Source organism: Argiope bruennichi, chromosome 6 (genome assembly GCF_947563725.1).
Source record: "Argiope bruennichi chromosome 6, qqArgBrue1.1, whole genome shotgun sequence".
Classification (NCBI taxonomy): Eukaryota; Metazoa; Arthropoda; class Arachnida; order Araneae; family Araneidae; genus Argiope; species Argiope bruennichi.
In genome coordinates, this window is record NC_079156.1 from 42,779,331 (window position 1) to 42,803,513 (window position 24,183).

A 24,183-nucleotide genomic window follows, 5' to 3' on the forward strand; every position below is an offset into this window, starting at 1 on the left:
TACAATCTTTATTGCGGAAAATAGTTTAAAATGCATATTATGTCTTTCATTTTTATTCTTTTCCCGTTTAATTATTACAAAAAGCTGGAACCAATATTACTTGTTTCATCAATTGCTATTTTTTTTAAATGTTAATTAATTGGTCTCTGAATTTGTAATTGCCTAAATGAATTGTAAGCTAATAAAATTTAACAAAAATTATTATCTAAATAGATGTGACTTATTATAAATATTTATTGTTTAAAATTTGAAATATTATTGTTAAAATTATAACTCCTGAAAATTCTTCTCTTTTAGACAAAATTTAAAGGAGAGGAAATTTTGTCCTCTATTGATATAAATATTTGCTGTATCAAATATTAGCCGAGGGTTGTTTTTTTTTTTTTTTTTTTTTTTTTGTTGTTGTTGTTTTTCAATCTATTAAAGTAATGAGACTTTTTTTATTGTAAGATATTTTTTTCAGTTTGATTATATCTAATTGATTGATTAAAGTATTTTTAACTTATTCTTATAAATTTATTTCATAAATTATGAATTTGAATGGCTCTTGAAAAATAATGCAGTTTTAACTTTGTTGTGATTTATTTTATGTAATTAATTCATTGGTTATGAAAATGATTAAGAAATTCTTAACTTATTCTCTCAAAAGAATCTGTCATTGATTAAAGAATTCTTGATTTCTTAGTAAAAAATGATTTCTTTTAGAAGAACTTCACATGTTATAAGCCATAAAAATGTTTAAAAAATAAAAGCCTTTTTGAATTTTTTCTTTGATTGTTAATAGTAGTGAAATTAATTTAAAAATCAGTTAAAATTGCGTATAGAAATCCATGCCTTTTTAACGAAAACATTGATTCACAATACATTATTTTTGAAACTTACAAAAAAATGTAAGAATTAAAAAATAAAAATTACAAATCTTTAATTACATGATTATTTTTTATTTGTTTAATCAATAAAAATAAATTTTTCACTTAAAAGTTATATTTATTAATAAACGAAGCTAATGAATTCCTATATAAATATCTAAAACATTTTTAAACAGGAAAAGTAAAGAAAAGCACAAATTTCAGGAAGAGATATCAGCATGTACATTTGTGCATTTTTTATAATTTATTTTTAATCCATTAGATTTATCCTAATGATATTTATATTTATTTCTACAGTATTTTTAATTTTATCAAAGTTTTTGTTGTTGTTGTTTGTTATATTTTTAATGTCTTTCATAATATTTATATATTTTATTTTTTGAGAAATATTTTCATTTATTTATCAGATATATATCATGTTATATTTTTTATATTCATAATTTTTAATATCTGTTGTTATTTATATTTTTATTTATTATTCTAGTCATTTTATGTTCTTGAAAATTTAATAAGGAATAAACAAACTTCGACTACAAGTAATATTAAGGTATTAAGAATATACTACTGTTCATATAAATTTTAGAAAAAGAATTGAAAAAAAATGTTTATTTTTCTTAAAAAGCTTTTAAAAGTGCTAACTTTACGTATACAATGTTTAATTTATAACATTTTTTGACATTTAAAAAAAACCTATTATTATACTTACTAAGACTGAATAAAAATGTATTAATTCTTCCCAAAAAATATTAGATTTCACAAAAAAAAATTATATTTTAATTCATCAAATGACTATGTACTTAAAAAATAATATACTATACCAATGCATTATTTTTTATGCCTGATATAAGTTTTCCTTTTTTCAAAAATCATGAAACAACATTCAAGAAATCAGTATTATTGCTTCTGTGCCAAAGTGAATTAAATTTAAAGAAAGAAGTAAAGTGAAACGAAAGTTATATTCAAAATCAGACTTTAATCTAGTTAAGATTTTAAAATATTAACCCCCTTTTTACTGTAAGCAAATTGCCTGACACCAATCTGTGGTTGTGACAATTTTGCTACCCAATCTTCCTACTTACTGTTGTATGAATAAATAAATAAAGTCATTTTCACAATTTTTATTATAACTGGCGTCTTGTCTCATTGTTCTCAAAAAAGGTAAAAGATCAAAAAGGTAAACATTTTAGACAGAATAAATGCAATCTTGATGGGAATTTGAGAACAGATATAAAATATTTAATTTTAAAATTTGTACTGCTAATTTTACTTGTTAATTACTATCTGAGATAAATTTAGTTACCTTTTAAAAATCAGATAAAAATCTTAGTAGCACAACATTTTACAATATTAGGGATGACGAATATTTTCAGAGCGGTTATTACGTAACCAATATCAAAAAGTCACAAATACAAGTGATCAATACTTTTCAAAGAGGGGTGTGATTCAAATCCTTGATATGATCTTACTGATGGTATTTCGATTACAGGTTTTAGATCACGATAGAAAATAACAATCGATACGATATCACTGAAATTTGCCGGAGCGGTGACTTTACTGGAAAGTAAGAATCAATACGATCTGTCCAATGGAAGCTCTCGAAAGAAATCTGTGATTGAATTGAAAAGTGGACGGACCGGTTATTGGAATTATCGTATCGTATCATTGAATTGCATATCACTGAAATTTATCGGAGCGGTGATTTCACCGGAAAGTGCGAGGCTTCACTGGAAAGTGCGAAGTCACCGCTCCACTTTACGGGAGTGACCGATATTTGTATTTGATGATGCGCTATTCCATACAGATCATTTTTAATTGCTCGTGACATGATTGACTTTGATTACATGTACTCTGTTTACTGCTGGCGCCATCTATTGGTAGAATATAGGACTAAAGTAAACATTTTAAAGAAATGACATATATTTTTAACTCATCTTTTCCAGAAAATGGTTCACTTTAATAAATAAATAGTTTTGAGAAAAAAAATAAAATTTAAGAAGTAAGCTGAAACAGATAAATTAATTCAATCCCACGGTTATTTATTAAAGTGAAATATTCATTAAAGTGAATTAATTCAATTCACTTTAATAAATAAATTAAATAAATAGTTTTGAGAAAAAAAATAAAATTTAAGAAGTAAGCTGAAACAGATAAATTAATTCAATCCCACGTTAATTAAATTAGTAAATTAAGTATTAATTACAGTTAATAAATTTTATATTTAATATTAAGTAATAATTTTTAATTAATAATATGATTGAAATAACAGATATTTGGAAAGCATATTTAAAAATAACAATAGCAATATTATTTGTTATTCAAAAAATCGTGGATTATGCATCTCTATACAATATTGTGTGATAGATTATCCAATATTCAATAATATTATACAATATTGTGTGATATTATGTTAGATTATTCAATATTCAATAATATTTTACAATATTGTATAATATTATGTTTGATTATTCAATATCCATTAATATTATACATTAATGCGTGATATTATGTTAAATTATTCAATATTCAATAATATTATACAATATTGTGTGATATTATGTTAGATTATTCAATATTCAATAATATAATACAATATTGTGTGATATTATGTTAGATTATTCAATATTCTATAATATTATACAATATTGTGTGATATTATGTAAGATTATACAATATTCAATAATATTTCACAATATTGTGGAGGTTTTTTATTATCATACAACATTGTACAATGAATGCGTGCTACTGAGGAAATAAAGATTTTGAAAAGGGTGTAAGTTTAAATTTTATTAATAAATGACAACATATAAGATTAATTTAAAGTACTGAATTCACAAATAATATATTGCTATAAACAAAAAATGGTTATTAGCTGTACATGTTAGTTTACATGCATTAGGTTGCTCTCAATTTCACTGCGTCTATTTTCATTTGTGGTAGATTCCATTTCAGTAGAAAAAAATTATTTAGAAAATTAATTGTCGCAATGAGTTTTCAGCATAAACAAAAATAGTACCATAATCATTAGGAATAAATCAATAGGAATAAAATAGGAATTTTTGTGTACTTGTATTTTATTCTCAATCTATATTTTATAACAATTTTGAAAATCGCTTTAAATAAGTAGTATGCTATAAATGCCGTACATCCTCCCCTTAAACTTCAAAAAAATCAATGTGCCATTGGGGTTTTCCTTTCACCTGTACCTATTTACTCTCTCTTCGAAAAAATTTATTTTGTTCCTTTAGGAAAACCATTACTGTTCTCTTTTCGTATCTTGTGATGCATTTTTAAAAAAATTAGAAATAGTTTGTACAATGTTTAAAACGCTATCATAAGAAATGCTTTTACTTTTAAAGTAGTGCAAAAAATTATTATCATAAGGTAATTTTTTGGAGAATTACTGGCAACAAATTCTGTAAACAAAAATTTTATTTCTAATCAATTGAATTTACTTAAAATTTGGAATAAAGTAATACCGTTAGACACAGTAGAGTCATTTTAAATCGAATATTAAATAAAGTATAATCACGTTAATTTAATCGTAATCACATTAAAGTGAGCTTTTATTAATTTTGGCTGATCTAAGCATAACGATCAGTCCTAGAAAAACGCCAACAAATAAACTAGCTGAATTTTATTTCTATTATCATTCAGAGATTAGAGAGAAACTTATCTGAACAGGAAAGAAAACATCTTTTTATGCAACAAGATAAAGATTAAATAACAAAAAAAAACATGATAAAAAAAGTATAAAATTCTAAAGAATTGCATGGAACAGGGTTGGATTATTAAACAGGTAATGTAAGGATTTGCCTAGGGAACTAAGGATTTGCCATCTTTAGGAAACCTCGTGTCCTAAAAATTTTCTTGCGGTATTTTGAAAGTAATTTAACTTTGTGCCTTCATTTAATTATAAGGGATGGACAATCAGATTTATTGAAATTAAAATTATGTATTGTTTAAATTAATCTTGGAACATTATTCTAGTAGCATTTCTTATTAATTAACATTTGCAAATTTCATGTTATTTTTTTTATCATTCTAAAAAAATATGGCACCTTAAAACTTTAAAAAAATGCTTAATCATATTATTAAACATTATTTATAATATGTTAAGAAAAGTTTTATCACAATTTTGTTAAGAATTATTTTTAAATTTCAGTTGTGTATTTTTTTTAAACGCGATATATTTTTGAAATCAACTTTTTAGAAAATAATCTGCAACTAAACTCTTTGCTAATTCACTTTGTAAAAATTTGCTACTTAAAGCTGCTAACATGGAAATTAAATTAAAATTAATAAAAATATTTATTTGAATATTTGGAGGAGGAAAGGGTACTCCGAGATTTGCATCGCTTAAGGGGATCTAGAGAACTCAATCCGACCTTAAATGACGACAGAAGCATAGATCAGATAAGCATATTAAAGAAATTTCAAAATTTTAAGCTACTTTTGTCCAATTTTCAGTCTTTTTGAGAACCAAGTTTAATACTTACCTAGTAAGTATCTAGAAGTACTTTAATTGGACAAATATAAGAAACAAAGCCACTAACTATACTCCGAATGTTGGACACCATTCATTTCACAAACAACCACAGATAATGCAATAATTAATTTGGGAAAAAATATAGCACAAAAATAATTTTCTTCAATGTTTTGCCAAAAATCTTTTTGTGAAGCATGTGTTTTCGAATTTCCGTTTATTCTACAATTACGCTCAATTATAACATTAGTTTTGAATAGAAAGAAAGATACTAATGTCAGTATTCTTCTCTATATGAACTAAAAAAGTATATCCTTTTATATTTGATTTATTAATTGATTTTACCTATTGTTTCATGTTTTTTCTTTAGTTCTAATAGTGCTAAGAATTTCCTCAAGCTACAGTCTACCAATAAGAAAAAGTTATTTTACCATCTACAACAACCTCCTGGGGGAGCACCTCGAAAAGAGGATAAGATGCTTTCGGCATCCTCTTTTGAAGATCTCTCCAGATTATTTATTGGATCTCTCCAACCCGGAGGGCGCATAAATAGGTGGAGATCTGTCTCCTCCCATCGACTATGGGACGTACTTCCTTAGGGGATGGTTGTACCTTGGCCGGTGACGGCCCTTAAGACTCAACCACAGTTCCCACCAATGTTGCTGCTGCGGCGGCCCGGGCATTCAGTTTTCTTTTTCCGTGTGCCTTCGGGCGCGTCGGAGAGTCAGTGACATGACTTACCTTCTACCACATATATAGAAATTAACGTAATCCATCTTTAATATGCTATCATTATTTTTTATGAATTTGATTTAGAGTACTTAAGTTTATTGTGTATTATTACTTATTCCACATTTTGCAATATTTTTGATATCAAACTCAATAAATATTACTTCTTCACATTCACAGTTTTAAAATGGTTATGTTTGGTTTCCAAATTAAGCAAATGTTATGGAACATTTTGATAGCAGAAAATCAACAAATTAAATCCTTTATCTAAGAAAACCTATCTTTTGTCTCGATGATAATTCATATCTATGCGAAGATCGGTCAGTGCAAGTGGGTGGTCATTTTTGTTCAAAATGCAAAAAGGATTTTTTTTTTTTTTCCAGTTTTGTAAAGAATGCATTTTTTTCTTTATCAGTATTTTTTTTTTTTTTCATAAAGTGTTTTCATATTCTTTTAAACTGGCTAAACTAAAAAGGCAATATAAACTAACTCGATTCAGAAACGCAATAATTAAAAGCCTCTAAGAAATATTTGGATTTCAGCTAAAAAATTTCAATTTTTTTTATAAAAAAATTTTATTATTAGTTTTATTATTTGGAAGACCAAATAGATTACTCATAGCAATAAACGTACTTTTATAACTAGTTTCTATTAAAATAATTCTCGTATACTCAATTAAAGACAAAAATAATTCTCTGAATATTTTCAAGATGATTTAAACTTCCTACAGTTTCAAAAGGTTTATTGAGTTTTTCTCAAGCAATATATCATTCTTAACCAAAGTCCTTAATCAATCAATCCATTCTCTAAATCTTTGGGAAACTCCTCTAAGGGAGTTGAAAGATATGAAAAGAATGACAAAGAATTCGGAGTGGCTCAAATAACCATATATAATTACTAAGCCAAGAAAAAAGGCAATAATAATGACAAATAATATTTTCCTTTCATTAGATGATTAGCAGGTATCATAATAACTCGCTTAAAAAAGAGGTCATTTGAAATCGAATGTAAAAAAAAAAACGAAGAAGAAAAGAAAAAAAGAAAATTTTAATACGTTAACTGCTAATACTCAAGCCTGATATTCCGACCACCGATTTTCCTTTCTTTGAAATATCTTAACTATAATAGAGAAAGAGTCATCTAATTAGATATATGGTTCGGTACAGTTATAAAGTAGGTGTGAACCACTAATGTGAGACGTGGCAATGAATATGTTAAAAGCTAAAAGTTGGATAATAAAGCTAATATCGCAACTGAAAATAAGGAGACGAAAATTTGCAGAAATAAAATCTGTTACACTCAGATTTTATACACCATTTGCATCTAATTAATTTAATAGCTTACCGAAATTGTCAAATTTAAAACATAATTTATCTTTGATTTTCTTCTCCCTTTTAGGCAAGTAAAGCATTTATATGTCTTTTCCTATAAAAATTCCCTAAAAGATAGTATGATATAAAATCAAGCTAACTCTTGCAAATGCTTTTCATTATTTTAGATGCAGTCGATCTAGAAAAGTTTTGCTTACTTTTTTCAGTATTATGAAAGGAAAAAAGCCAACGATTAAAATAGAAAATAATAAAATAGAGAATAGTTGGTTTTTCATTGGAGTTGAAAAACTCAGTGAGTTTTACTCATTTCTGAACAACATACATAATCATTTTAATTCCTAAAGAATACTTTATAATCTTAAGAAAATGAACAAATGTTTCTCCTTTTTTTTAAGAAAAAAAAAAACTTTCTGTTTTTTTTAATGGCCAACCTTTATTAAATTCGGTAGGAATTATTGATCACAGAACATTACACGATCATTTGCGCGGTATTAAAAAAAGAATTTTGAACTTAGACATAAGCATAGCTAACTTCCTTTATAAAAAGCTTTTTAATGAAAAGTCATAGAATTCTGCTTGACAAATATTTTACATATCACAAAAAAATATTGCATGTTCTTCAATGAGAATGTATATCAATGTAGTATTCCCTACTTTACTTAAAACTTGTGTATTTTCCCTCAATAAGAATCTTGTGTGATTTTTTTAATAATTGAATCGTAGGAAAAGGAAATTTAAAAATATTTATTAACAAATATAACTATTTATTTGCCTCTATGACATATTTGGTTCAATTTTTTTTTCTAAAAAAAAATCAAGGAGGGTAAACTGTATCCGTAGAATTTTGATACACACATTTTATTTAAAAGTGCTGCAGCTCAGCTGACGAGGAGTTGCTGTTTTATTATTTATTTTTATAAATAAATATAATGTAATGATGTAAATTATTCTTGCATTTGCAAAAATTGACATTGCCATGCAAAACAATTTATTCTTATTGCGTTGCGTTCTTTACTGTGCACAATAATAAATATTACTTATATGATAAGATATGTAATGTATTATCGATGCATTCTTATGAATTATTAAAAAGTCATAAAGTAATGCATCATGATTATTAACTTCATTTTCTGGCCTGTAATGTTTTTAGCTCATGGTACAAATCAATTGCATCAATTTATTTACGATTAGAAAAAGTTATCCAAATATTTATATCAATATTGTATTTCTATAACACATTTATAATATAATATATAAAGTTTATTCAGTCCATATTTGCATTATTTAACTTATAATAATGGATATGTCTGAAATTTTTTACCGTATTAGCCATTGGGGGCCCATAATCGCCATGATCATCATAAATTGCATAACATTTTCTACTCTGCAAATAACGTCGATGTGGCTCCCATTCTTTTCATCATGGATGTCTGTTTGTGTTTATGTGTTATTTCTTTTTCTTGTGAGCTGCACACTTTACAATTTCTTTTGTGCCATGTTTATTGGTCCTGGTTATGTTCCACTAGGCTGGCATCCTGTAAGTACAATAAATTTTTTATTGTAATCAGTGTCTCATTAATTTAATTTATAGATTTTTATTGGATATGATATTAGGTAATTGATTTTATTCAGTATTAGTATTAAGTTAAATTATAATTTGTCTAATATTGCGATTTTATTATAGAAACATATTTATTTAAATGTTTATTGCTTAGCTCTGATTTACAGATGTTTTTAGATTTATTATAAATTAGGAAAATTAGTGTATTATCAGAACATGCAATTAGTATCACTTAAAAGATCTCTATGTTCTCGAATTTTTTATTATCAAAATATTATTGAACACATAACTTCCCATACAGTCATTGTAAAAAAAAAAAACCCATTTCTCAGGGAATATTTATGTTAAACTAATAGCTTTCTTCATTTGAAACTTAATTCTGTACCCTTTACTTTCAATCAACATATTATTTTGGTTCTTTGAATATGCTGAATAAAAACATACAGTTTGAAATTACTTTTTGCTAGTAAATCAAATATATGCTTAATCTATGTGAATTATTATTATGTATGTTTTATTACTGAATGTATTTTAACTTAAACATCGGTTTATCTAAGTAAGATTTTGTCGATGGTAGTTTTTTTTTTAATTGAAAATTTTAAATTATTATATTTTTGTTGGGTAGTAACAATTCTACTTAAATAACACTGTGGCTTCTATTGCTAATTTGTGTATCGTCATGATTGTTTTTTTCATTAAAATATGATGCATTTTCCAGTTGTATGTGAAGGGTTAAGACTACCATATAATAAGATTCATGATCAAAATTTGTTTCAAATCTTCACTCAACTTTTTATAAAATGTTTTGTTATACTGCTAAACTTTATTTTATATATTTTAACTTTCTTCTGAAGTTTACATTTTTTTCCAAAAAAAAAATCTTCCATTGCATTTGCAGTAGTTGTTTACAATAATAATTTTTCTTTATGTGAAACATGTTTCTGATAACATAGAAACCTCCAGATGTGAGTGTTTGGGAAAAATAACTTATGCTATGTAGGTGCCAAAAGATTGCAAGTTTCATGATGCAAAATTATTATATTCGTACCAAATTTTTGGCTGTTATTGGGTTAATAAAATTACCAATGAATTTTCAACTTTTTCACCTTATTGTCTCCTATGTTTACTGTGAGGATTATTATAATCATTGGAATCCTTTCATAACAGTTTTGCCTTTCTTGGATATAGAATAAATTATCATTATTGCTATTTTGGCTTTATTAAACTTTGTATCTAATTCTATTGTTTTTTATATTTAATTTCTTTTATTGTATAGGAAAATATTGAAGAATGCCGTTACCTTCAATATTGTACTTTATGTAATGGTTATAAAGCACCAAGAGCTCATCATTGCCGTAAATGTAAAAGGTAAAGCTTTACAATTAGAAAATGTACTCTTTGAATATGGAAAATGTTGACATATTAAACATATAATAGTGTCTGAAAGTTTTCTTTACCTCTAACTGTATCAGAATGAATATAAGTATGAAGTCGTGATTTTTCAAGTTTAATTATTTTCATTTTTCTAGAAAAATTAGATATTATTACAATTATTTCACCTTACATAATATATTAATCTATTTGTTGCTTTTATTTTATTTTAATCTCTCAATGTAAAATTGTGCTGTTCTTTAGGTGTAAATACTTGGATCATTTTAAAGTTTTATCTGAATTAATTGAAGCCTTTTTATATTTTTATGCTGTCAAAATTTTGCTCTTAACATTTATTTGTCAATGAATGCATATGATAAATTCTCAATATGATCATTTCATCTTACATTGTAATGCAATTTGACCACCATCTTTCACAATGCCTTCATCTTTTTCCCAGGGCATCTGAGGTTACTGAAAATAAGTCGTCTAGCCGAATTTTGATTTTGCCTATTTAAAGTCATTTTAAGTTTAAACAATTTTTAATATCTTATTGAAAGCTGTAGTGACTTAGCGGCAAAGCTTTGGATACAATGTGAGAGGTCTAGTTCCTGATTGCATTAAAAGTCATCTATCTGCACAGTTGACTTTACGCAGAAATAGTGCATGGTTAAATAATTTCTGATCATTGATCTACCCATTGGTGAATGTGAAAGTTTGGAAAAGTATTCATCATTGTTCAAAACTATAATCATCCATCTCAAAATAGCTATGTTGTATTAAGGTAAATGATCCAAAGAAAGAAAAAAAAGTAATTTTTATGTTTTAAAGTTGTTGTTTTCATGAAAAATGGGTGTTGATCATACATTCCTTTGGAACTTTTCATCTGACAAAAATTTTCAAACTTTTTAAGAATATTTCTCTTGATTTCAATCCTTGAAATGTTAAAATATAATTTTAATTGATTCTTATTTGTGAAATTTTATAAATATTGCAAAAAGTTCCATACAGATAATAACTAAGAGTTACATAAATCTCTTAATAAGAGAAAATAATGACTAATAAAATATTTATAAATCAACTTTTAGATTAAAATTAAATTCAAATGCAGAATTTTTTTATCTTTTCATCCAAAATATGAAATCTGACACTGATATAATTCCTGATTAATATATCTGCACTGGATACTTGTCAGTTGTAATAGCAACCAAAAAGCACTAAGAAAAAATTTCGCCAATTTGGTGATTTCAATCGTCAAACTATATAGCGTACTTGAGTATATTTTTATAATTTGGCAAAAGTTTTTCTTGGTGCTTTTTGATTACCATTAAAACAGAATTATATTATGCACTGTCTTCTATAATCTGCAAACAATTTACTTAAAAAATTTTTTTGAAGAAACTGAAGAAAACTAATTCACATTTATAAACATTTGAAACTAGACTTTTGATGTTACACAAAATTTCCTTAATTTATTTATTGGAAAATTATTAATAAAATTTATATCTATCTTGTAACTAACATCACTGTGTTGTTTCTTTCAAATTTTCAACCAATACTACATTAAAACTGGTATCCAATTTGTGGTGAATCGCATATAAGCCAGTAACAACTCTTCTACCCGAACGATCGTTTTGGTATAATTGTTAAGTTACTGGACTGCTAACCCAAAGGTCCCAGCTTCTATCCTCACGCGTCTTATATACCGCTTCAAATTAATTGTCCCACACAATTTATATTCAAATTTTATCACTTTTCTTCCTTAATCAAACATTATTATATTTCTTAATTTTTATATTTTGTTGGAAAACTCTTGATAAAATTGGATTTTATCTATTTTGGAGCAATTTCATTATGTAATTTCTTTCAAAGCAAATTTTAAAATAAGATATATGTATCTTGGAGGCAGGAATATGAAATGATTTATTTTATATATACTTATTTAAAATGTTTCTTTTCTATTATATTATTATAGCAGACTAATTGTTTATATATATATATAACGGTATTTTAAAGTATTAGTTTCTAGTTAGTTCCTTTTATAACACAATCTACATGTAAAACAATTAGATTTTCAGAATGTATTGATTTCTTACATTTTAAATTATTTACCTATATTTGTATTCCCAATAGATGTGTGATGAAAATGGATCATCATTGTCCATGGATCAACAATTGTTGTGGTCATCGCAATCATGCCAAATTCACTTTATTCCTTATTTCAGCTGTTTGTGGTTGCATTTTATCATCAATTCTTCTATTCATAGGACTTTATCGAGCATTCCGAATTGTAAGTTAATAATTTGTGGATATTTTTGTATATATACATTTTAAAGTTATCTTATTTCACCAAATTTCTGTTTTTCGTTTATTTTCAGCATTATAATCCTGTACTTTAATTAAATTTTTATTATTAATTTTCTCCAACAATACTGAAATCACTTTATCACATGATCACAAATGTTTTATAGAAAGCTTGATTCTGTCTGTTTGTATTTAATGTGTATGGGATATCTTCAATATATCTGTACCCTTGAAGCATTTTTAATATTTAAATTTTAAAGATAAATCTATTTGTAATTCATCTAAAGTATTCCTACTTAAACATATGAGTTATGCAAATTTATAAAAAAATTTCCTGTGTCTCTCAAAATGAATGATGTTACTGTCAGGAGAAGAAATTGTCTTACCTTTTAACATCCCAAGGCAATTACATTGCTGAATCAACAAAAATCCAGGGATTCCATTATTTTGAAAGCTTAATTAACCATAATTCCATCCTTTCTTATCTGTTTTTGATGCTTTTTGATGATTCATATTACTTTGCATGCACATGCTTGGATTTAATTAAAATGCTTTCTTAAAGTGGTAATTTAATCCATTTTAAAGCAGTAATTTCATATATCTGTAATTATAAGTCAGAAAATAAGTTCTTATTTTTACAAATTTATCAGCTCATTTCAAATATCTACTCTTCAGAATCGTTGCATGTTTTTAAATTTATATAATGATTTTTATGTATATAATATGTCTTTATATATTTTAATTAATTTCATTTATTGATTTATTTTTATTTTTTTAGAATTGGTACTTTTTATATGGAGATCACCAATACATAGTATACCTTACTATACCTCAGCTAGCCTTTACTGTATTCAGTTTTGGTTTGGCTCTTGGAGTTGTACTGGCCGTTGGTGGATTATTTTATGTTCAAGTATGTAAATATTTATACATTTATATATTACATAAATCACTAATATCTTTAACTACATTTTTTTTATTGTAAAAATTACATTATATCGGTATGCTCATTCTATTAATTTATTTTTTATTCAGTTATTAAACAATACTATATGGCATCTGAGTCATAATAGGTTTTTTTTATGATCATAAACAAAACAAAAAAGTGCCATAAAGTTACAAAGCTGGTTGCTGAAGGTGCAACTATGTGTAAAATTTGAATTAATTTAAAACTACAAAACAAAACAAAAATTCGACTCTTCTGAATATTTTTTTTAAAAGATCAAATATTAAAATAGTAACTGACAATAATGAACTTTACAATTATGTTAAATTGTCAGACCAAATTGAAAGTTTATTCTGAAAAAACTGATAATTATCTCTTGAATTATACTTCATTCCAGTATTTTATTTGTACACATCATTAACTATATAAAAAAAGATAATATAGTTATATTTTACTGGTTCATCTCGTAAACACATGGCTGTAGATGCTTATATAGATATGATATATTATAATCCATATTATGATATAGATTAAATTAGCTAAGTAATGTGTAAATTAAAAGGAAAATTCAATAAAGATTATGTTGTTGTTTTTTAAAGACAGAATACATAATAAATAACTAGTGTAGCTGGCTGCGTGTATTTAAGCCAAGGAAAGATGCTTTCTTGTCTCCTTTCTTATTTATTTTGCACACACACACATATAACAACACATGGACGATGACTACACATATATAAGGTAACACATAATACTATATACAATTAAACTAGAAAATGCCGCTAACAAAGAGCGAACGAATACTTCTTTTTTGCCGCTAACAAAAGAGCGAGCGGTACCTGCTTGCACCAGTTTCACCAACTCTCAGAGTCAAGTGTTTACAAAAACAGCTTAAGTGCACCTCCCCCACATTCCAAACATACATATGGGTTAGCGCATACTGCGCCATCTATGTTCAGTATAAATCTTTACTGTATGAATAAATATACAAAGAATAAAAAATACAAATAAAGTAATTAAATAAAAACAAAATATTATAAATAATAAAATCACATAAACAACTAGTAAATAAAATTTTTTAAGAATGGGCAATCATATACATGAAAGTTAAAAGGATTTGTTTTGAAAAGTTTTATAATGTCATATTTCATTATATTATGTCTTAAATTTTCTAAGAACTTTGGATTTGATTCACAGAACTCAACAGCTGGTTTTACCAATTTCTTAATAATTAAAATGGTGCACTTTAATTGGATTATTATTATTTTGATAAATGCCTTATTGTTATCTATTATTATATATTTTATCTTTTATTCCTGTTTTATTCTGCTAAATCAAAAAGAATGTGATGTACAAACTTTTTGATGTTTTCTAGTATGATTCATCATCAATACATTTGCATATATATATTTTTTTTAATTTATAGAATACAAATTTATTTCTGATTAAATCAATTCTCAGCTTAAAGTGAAAATATAAATATTGTTAGTAAAGTTTAATTTTCCATTTTTTTTTTAAATAAAATCTTTTATGTAAAAGGTCTATACAATTTTTTTCCTCATCACTCATAAGTTTCAAGGTACAGCTTTTATGGTAGTTATAACCCTTGTCACTGCCATAAACTTGATTTGTAATTTTTTTTTATTTATCTTAAAATAAATTTTCAAAAATGTTTTAAATAAAAGTTATGTAGTTAGATATATTATTAGTCAAAGGTGTAAAAAAATGTGTGTGCTAATAAACTATGCACACAATTAAAAACTTAAAATTTACGTATTTCTTAGTGAACAGGTCTTTGCATGACTTTTTAGTCTTCTATATAAGTATGTATAATTTCAAACTGAAACATAATAATCTACAAATTTTCAATAATTATATTTTCAGACTAAGGCATTAATTTATCCTTTTTAATATCAAACATAAAAAATCAATATTTTTTTTTTTTTTTTTTTCAAATTTGAATTGTTTAAACCTTTTTATTATTATTTGCTGCAATTTTTATTCTGCCTACATTTTTAATTAGGGCTTTGATTTTGCAGATGAAACAAATTATAAGAAATGAAACAAGCATTGAAAATTGGATTGTAATAAAGGTAAGTGATTTGAAAATTTTTAAGAGTTGTCATGTGAAGATTTAGTACTCTCCATTTTTCTTTTAAAAAATTAGTTTAAGTAAATAGTTACTTCTTTTTTGTTGTTATCTGTATATTGATCCAAATATTTTTTTATGTTTGAAGAATTACTGTGTTTATGGATTTAAAAAGAACGAAAAATTGTAACAATTGAAGATGGTTTACTAAATTTGAAAGTATTGCAATGGAATATTGTCTGAAAAATAATTGATTATCTGTTGATGAAAACAATAGATATGTTGTAATATTATTATTGGTGCTTTAAATTTGTATCATGTATGCAGCATATATTGACTTTTTTTCTAATTTTTATTTTTTAATACTATAAACTAAACTGAATATAACAAATCTTTTCATCTGTGTAGAATTCAATAGAGTGTATATAACAGTCATGATAATATGATTTAATTGAAGTTTTTTTCATAAATGAAATGTAATACTGCAAATCATGAAATTTATTAAAATTATAATTTATTTACATTATAATTACTTTTCCTCGTGTTTTTTTACTAGGCTACAAGTCGACCACGAGCAGAAGGTGATATTTTTATTTATCCTTATAACTTAGGATGGTGGAAAAATATCAAACAAGTATTTTGGGAACCACAAGGAAATGGCTTAACTGATTGGCCAGTTGTTCTATGTTGTCATCCTTACACACTCACTGTAAGCTATTCTGCTTTTATTTCAACATTTAATATTTTTAAAATCAAAGTATTATTTGTTGTATATATATATTGTTTTCATTATTTGTATACAAATTTTTAACATCTAATTCAAAATTATATTATTCAAAGAATAATATGCAAGTGCTTGCATCCTCCAGAAAGAATATCTTTTTTGTGAGGGGCGGTATTATTACATTTATTTACATTGTCTTCATTGTTATAGTATATGGAAAATCAAGTACGGATTTTCTTAGGCATAGCATAAAATAAGTCTTATCTGTTTAGCAGAATGTCATGAAGTTCTGCTAAATTAGGTGTACAGTCTCTTCAGAATTACTCTGAGACTTTAATCATAAGGAAAGTCATAGACTGTCACTTTTATTTATTGCCTTTCACTCTATCTGTTTGTTTCTGTTAATTTTATTTCACTTAGTGTATGAATGATAATAGTTTTTGCAATTTAGCATTTTTTTTTTTTTTTTTTTTTTTTTGGTTTTTTTAGCAATTAATTATTTGCATACATATTGGGGAATACAGTACATATCAGGGGAAATAAACCTATTTTGGAAGTTAGAGTTGTTAATAAAGAATATAAATAAGGATTTCCATGTCCTTGTGAAACTGTTTTTTTATGCTCTTGCTTAAATGTAGTTTTTAATTCAGTTAGTTGAAAAATCATTAAATGCTATTTATTTCATTCTGTTAAAATGCAAGAAATACATTTTATGCTGAATGTAAGAACTTTTACTTATAAAAAATTACCATTTATTTATTACTTCTCATATATAAAAAATGTATTTTGGTTGTCAAAAATTCAATCCCTAGATTTTACTAAATCAACTCTTTAACATATCTGTCAGATACTTATAATATTTTTATTTATTTATATGTGTCAATTCAAGAACAGGGATTATTCAAAAATATTTCAAGCTAAAATGGATGAAATTTAATACATGTCTTTAAACTGAAATCGTAAATTTGCCATACATCTTTGCCTAAATTTTTCAAAAGGAAGAAGTGTTTTTTGTCAGTCAACCTGTATATAAACAAGACGGCAAAAAAAAAAAAAAAAAAAAGTAACAAGCTAGCTTGATAAAATTTAGCAGCATTTTTTGCTGTTATTCTATAGATGTGTATCAAAATTTGGACCAAATCTATCAAAGAAAATGTGTGTTTATTTGTTCATATTTGAACATGGTAATTCAGAATACAAAAAGCAAGTTGTTTGAATATTTCATAAAAATTCTATATTTCTCTCTAATTTTGGACCATATCCGTCATTGAATCACTTTGTGCAAGCATATCAGATAACATTAGAGTTAATACTTCATTTGGCTTGGTAAGATTTGCTGAGAAAATGAATTCTTACAAAATATATTTTACACTATTGCTAGTTTTTGAGTTGACAAGTTGCCACTGAGAACTTTCAAAAGTATCAATTTTTATTTTTCATAGATACAAAATAATTAATTAAAAAATGGCCAAAATAATTATATATATGCATTTTGAATTGAATGCTATAAGATGTAATGCAAAATTATCTTTTTTGATGTCAAATTGATGATTGAATATACTAAAGTGATTTGTTAGTTTAATCCATAAAATATAATACTTTTTAGATTGTATTCAAATTTTTCTGCTAGGCATAGTTAGATGAATTTTAAAAAATAATTTATAAAAATAAAATAATTACAGTGGTAGAATATTTTATTAATTTCCACGCACACACATACTAAAAATTTACGAAATTGTTTTTTCATTTTAGATTGAACAGATAATTCAAAAAGAAGATAAAAAGGCTAGGAAGAAGCAGTACACTATAGTTCAGAGTTATAATGGATCATGGTTTCCAATATCCAAAGGATTTAGAACTTGTTTATCACCTCCATGCAGTGATGAATATCGTATTCCATTATCTGTTGGTGATAAAGTTTATGTCACAAGGTGGAGGAAGTAAGTACTCATTCAACAATAAGTGATGTGAGATTTTTCTTTGTTTAAATGGTAAAAAAAAAAAAAAAAATGCATTATGCTTCTTAAAAAAATTTAGAAAACTTAGTATTATAGTGAATTTCTCTAAAGCTATTCAGTTATCAAATGTGGTATTTTGTAGAGATAACTATAGGAATCCTTATATAACTGTATATTTCAATTTTCAAATAATAATTTTCAATTTAATAAAAGTGCTTTGTTTATAACCAGTAAACAATGTACTCCTACAGTATTATAATATTCATCAATGCCAAAAACATTTAAGTATAAATATTATTCTTAAATATTATACTTTTTAATATTAATGATATGCTATGCATGTAAAAGATCTAACACCACTTAAAGATCTCTATTTTCTTAATGCCATAGCAGAAAATAAAAACATGTAACGTTGTGTCCCATTTTCTCATGTATTAATACACCAAATAGCACTGTTATATTTGTAAGCCTTATGTGTTAAAAATTCCAAATAGACTAAATAAATGTCTCTGGATTGTCTTTGTTTGAAATATCTCATGAAATTGGAGATTCCATTTTTGAATCTTCATATATATTTTAAGGCACATTTTGTTCAGATTTAAATTTATCATTATAATTCAATAGTTTACAAATTTGGAAATGAGCATTTTGATTTTTAAATGCTTATGTAAGATTTATAGTACTCTCGTCCCTTCAATAGGGCATCAATTTCTGTAAATTTTAATTTGCAAAATGTTCAAAATTATTTCTCTTATATTAAATTTTTGTATGACTAATTTAAATATTGATATTAGTTTTACAAAACTTCAGATTATAAAAATAAAACTTATAGTGCTAAACTTTTTTAAGGCGGAATTTTGATTTACAATAATTTAAATGCTGAATTTCATTAAATGTGTAGAAATTCCTATTATATGAATTTCTCCTCTTCCACCTATATATATATATGTAATGATATTTTAATATCTAATTTAATCCAAATTAATTTCCTAAATGTTTGCCTAATTCAGCCCATGTCAAAGTCATTCTAAAATATTCTCTTATTTCCTGATATCATTCCACTTTTTAATTCAACTAAAGCTGTGTAAAAATTACTGCGCAATCAGTTGCCTTTGCCAAGGTCAACACGAGTATTGAATTGATACGTGGCCGGAAATCCCATGTTATATAAGACTAGTGATCATTTGTTTCATCCTTTCCTTACTTCTCCCTTTGTGGACGTGCCTTGTCCACACTGTGGTGGATGTACCTTGTCCGCGTCTCTGCTAGTAAATAATTATGCCTTCCCAGAATGGATATTAAAGAGAATTTAAAAATCCAAAGTGTCTTCACTGTCTTCAAACCTGCCTTCTGCTTTTAAGAAAATATATAATATTTGAAATTGAAAAATATATTTGTATCCTTTATTGCCTAATCAACATTGAAAAAATATTAAATAATTTTTAATAAAGCATTTACCATTGTTTGTTTTCAGGAGATGGCTATATGGCGAAAAATGCAGTACAAATGAAATAGGTAATATAAGTTTTGTTTAATGAATAGAAATATCTTGAATTTTTATGTACCAAAAAATAAAGTATAATATGGTTGATTCATGATATAAAGTATGAAGTAATGATTTGATATTATACATGATTTTCTTAATGATAATATATGACTTTCTTAATAAAAATTCAGAAAAGAAAATCAAAAATTGTCTTAAAATGCTGCTTATATTCTTTATTTTTCTGTTGATGTTTGACAGCTGCATTTCTTTTGTCTTTGAAATATAAATATATATCATTCATTTGATTGTTGAAATGTTTGTGATTCAAAGTAACTTCATCTTCATCAAAAAAAAAATAATAATAATAATAATATTTTAAATTGGTCTGACCATAAAGAAACAGCATCTTATCTGAGATTGGTTTTTATAAATCTACTTTAACTAATAACATTTCCTAAGTTCTGATATGAAAAATAAAGTAATGAAATTTTTTGGTATCTAATAATTCTTTAAACATAATATTCAATTAATTATTTTTTTCTGTTATGCATCATTTTTGTATATGATATAAAGTACGAAATTATATAAATAGTCATTGCAAAATTGGATTTTTTTTGTAGATGAAGGATTGAATATTTCTGAACTTACAAAAGCACACCAAAATTTCTTTTTGCTCTTGCATTCTAGATACCCTTGTTGATATATATATAAATTAAATAATTATTTTGATGAATGAAGGAATTGCTTATTCTGTATTTTTATTCAGAATGTATAATATTCTTGTTTTAATATTAATGTAAATTTTTTATTCATGTTGATGTTAACTAGAAAGACTTCAATGGTTTTAATATTTATTAAACAGAGTCTTTTACAATTTAACAAATGTTTTAACTTTTAAAATTGATGAATGGGAAACAGAAGCTATTGAGTAGCATAAGTAGATTTTGTTTCTCATCACCCCTCCCCATACACACACTCATACATACATAAACTGGTAACTCTTATCTCAATGAATAAAAAATTAATGCTGACATCCTATAGGACAGATCATTTGACCTAGAGTTATTCAAATTTCCCATAGACTGAAAAATGGAAATGTGCCTTGCATGATATTTTTTTTTATTTTAGTTATTTAAAGATTAAGTGACACTTTTAATACCAATTTAATTTTTTTCTTATATTTTGGAACTTTTCAAAAATTTGCATAATTTCCAACTATATTTTGTTATTGCAATGAAATTTATACAGTTTTCATTATTTCATCAAGTATTCCCTTGCTTGACTTTCTTCCACTCTGCTTATTTTCTTTAGGATGGTTTTCCTTATTTTTTGAACAATTTTTATAAGGAAACAAAATAAAATACATTATTGCCAAGGAAAATATGCAATTTGAAATAGATTACCTTAATATAGTTTTTAATGGACAATGATATCATGGGACTCAACTACAATAAGCAGAACAAATATAAAGCTATTATAATAAAATAACTTTCATGCTACAATTTGATGCTTAAAAATGCTTTTGTTAGAGATTCCTGAATCTCAAATTATGCAAAAAAAAAGGCCTTAAATAATAAAATACATTTTGTAATCCTTGTGCAGCAACTAGTAGACATTAACAGCTTGTTTATAATAAGTTAAAATGCTTGGTTTGCTTAATTTTTATTATAGGGTTTTTCAAATTTTCATAATTTTTATGGTTATGAAGTTATACTATACCTATCAAATCTGATATGCTTATTCTTTTTCTGTTAGAAGAACGTGATTCAAAAGGATGGTTTCCACGTTGTTGTGCTGTTGAATTCACAACTACTGATGGAGAAGTGACAAAAGTTTCAAAAAAATTATCATGATTGTGATATTACAACTTTCCCGAAAAAAGTGTGCGATTTTTGTAACATCTTTGCTCAAATTTGCAACATTTGTATTTGCATTTGTGATAAAGTGAGCCCTGCAACAATAAATAAGCAAACATTATAAGAAGAATGTATATGATTTACAAAATAAACCAAACGATTTTTCCAAAGAGCTTCCAAATTTCTTCAAAATGACATAAAGCTAAAGGCTCCAGGTTCATTTAAAAATCAAATTGCTCTTAATAGTTTAAATTTCTAATTTTTATATAGTTCTGAATTGTATTAAAATGAAATATGATCAATCTTTTCCTGCTTAGATATCCCGAAATAAAATTATTTTTGTAGTGAACATTTTAAATGAATAAACATCTGTAGATTTAATAGAAAAATATATAATTGTTAAGTTTTTTTAGTCTATCTGTTATGTGATAATAATATTTTGTAATGTTATCACATGATAATATAGTTAATAAAAATAGAAACTATATGTTCTCAAATATTGAAAGAAAAAAAAAGCTGTGTATGAATAATGTGATATGTTTTTGCTCTAAACTTGTTGTGTGCTTATTTTATTTAAATACTTATATATTTTACTGAAACTCGCATTGCCTCTCTATATAAATTGTAAATTTGTCAAATTTTCTATATTTATTTAATAAAATATCGCTTTGGTTATTTATTTTTTTTAATTTTCTTGTGTGAAATTTTATAACAAATTAAAGCTGAAAAATTTATGGAAACTATAAAGTTTTTAATACTGTATGAATTGAAATGATTTTATCAAACATTTTTATTCAGTATCATTAACTTTTTATCTTAATGCCATCATCAACTTGATTCTAAAGCTTAAAAGTAATAGTATAAGTAGTTGAGTGTATGTTTTATTTAGCTAATTATGAATTTGCCATTTCCTTAATGATAAGTAAACTGCAGCAAAATATATTTATGAATTTCTTCACTTGTTAAATCTTTTTAGGATTTTGCTAATTTTTTTTTATTTATTTATATGTTGAAATTTACATTTATAAATCAGTAAATCTCCTTATTTTTAATATTAATAAATATTTATTAACCAAATATTGCTTTTCATGCCATTTAAAACACTGTCTGAATACTTTTACCAGGTGCTCTATCATTCTGGGTAATTTTTTTTTTTTATTTATCTTTTCTGGTAAACTTATCAGAGAAACAAATTTCTTTCATTTCTTTAAAATTACTTAATCTATTGGTACTTTAAGTTTTTGCATTATTGTATTTGATGGCAGAAAAAAATGGTAAATAATAAAATTTGTGATGTAAGAGTAATATGCTCTTGCATAGTGATTAACCTGGATCTTCCAAAATTATGATATATCATTATTTTTAAATTCAATTTTTTCCTCTGAATTTATTTTCTCAACTTAATTGAGAAAACTTAGGATATTATACTCCGCTATTATTCATGCTGTGAATAGCTAATTATAAAAGAAAATTTGTTTATTACAAACAAATATTTCAATGAAATTTGTATTTAATATTATGCTGAAAATTTGTGAAAACCATTAAATATTAATTTGCTCTTGGAAAATTTATTTTTTAACATAGGAAGTAAACTAGAAGTTTGAAGAATAGAAGAATCGAAAATAAAAGTGAATAAAAGCCTCATAATAAATCATTTGTTTAAAGAATCACATTTAAAAAATTAGGGGTAGCTTAAGAAAAGAAAATTTTCTTAATTACTCAACGAAAAAAAAATTATGTTAGAGGTGGGTTTTTTCCCCCTTTTTATGCAATTTATTCACTTCTAAAAAAAATTTATTTCAGCAGCATCATGATAGATTATTGCACTGAAATTGTTTTTAAAATACAAATTAACTCTCCTTTGTATTTTAAAATCTGATAAATATCTTTTCTAATAAGAGAAGAAAAAAACTCTAAATAAAAAGACTTATTGACTTTCTATATATTAGATCTATTTTTATACAGGTTATGAATTTCATCTGAAAAGACATTTCTTTTTCATTTATCCTAGCTGTTATTTAATTTCACAATAAATTATCTACCATAAATGAAATTTCAAATTATGTTAATTATATGCAAAATATGTGTGAGTAATGTTAATGTAAAAACTATTATTATCTGTTTAATTATATATCTTATAAGAGGTAATTCAAATGAAACTTACACTAATAAAATAATTTGCCTTATTGAGGAGAGTTCTATACAAAATGCAAATGCTTAGAGGAGGGGAAAAAACAGTGATAAAGTTTGCTCCTTTTTATATTCTTTTGTTAATAAGGTCACTTATATTTCCTATTGAACTGAGATCCTTTTATAAGGTTGTATTTTTTTGTACATTACATTTACTATATTTTATATGATTATTTCATTTATTTAGTATTATTTTTTTGAAGGAATGTAAATTAACTTTTCCTAATATTTATAAATTTCATTATAATAAGATTGTATAAAATGTATGTCATACATAATATTTCATGTGTAT

General features: G+C 25.1%; 1 protein-coding gene across 1 annotated transcript; it reads left to right on the forward strand.

The window, feature by feature from the left end:
* The first annotated feature begins 8,273 nt into the window (after positions 1-8,273).
* On the forward strand, positions 8,274-24,183 carry LOC129972932 (palmitoyltransferase ZDHHC6-like). The gene is made up of 9 exons (XM_056087255.1): positions 8,274-8,949; positions 10,250-10,341; positions 12,478-12,634; positions 13,427-13,558; positions 15,628-15,681; positions 16,234-16,386; positions 18,154-18,341; positions 19,834-19,874; positions 21,601-24,183. Exons 1-9 carry the CDS (start codon positions 8,710-8,712, stop codon positions 21,696-21,698), a joined length of 1,155 nt encoding a protein of 384 aa, XP_055943230.1. The 5' UTR covers positions 8,274-8,709; the 3' UTR covers positions 21,699-24,183.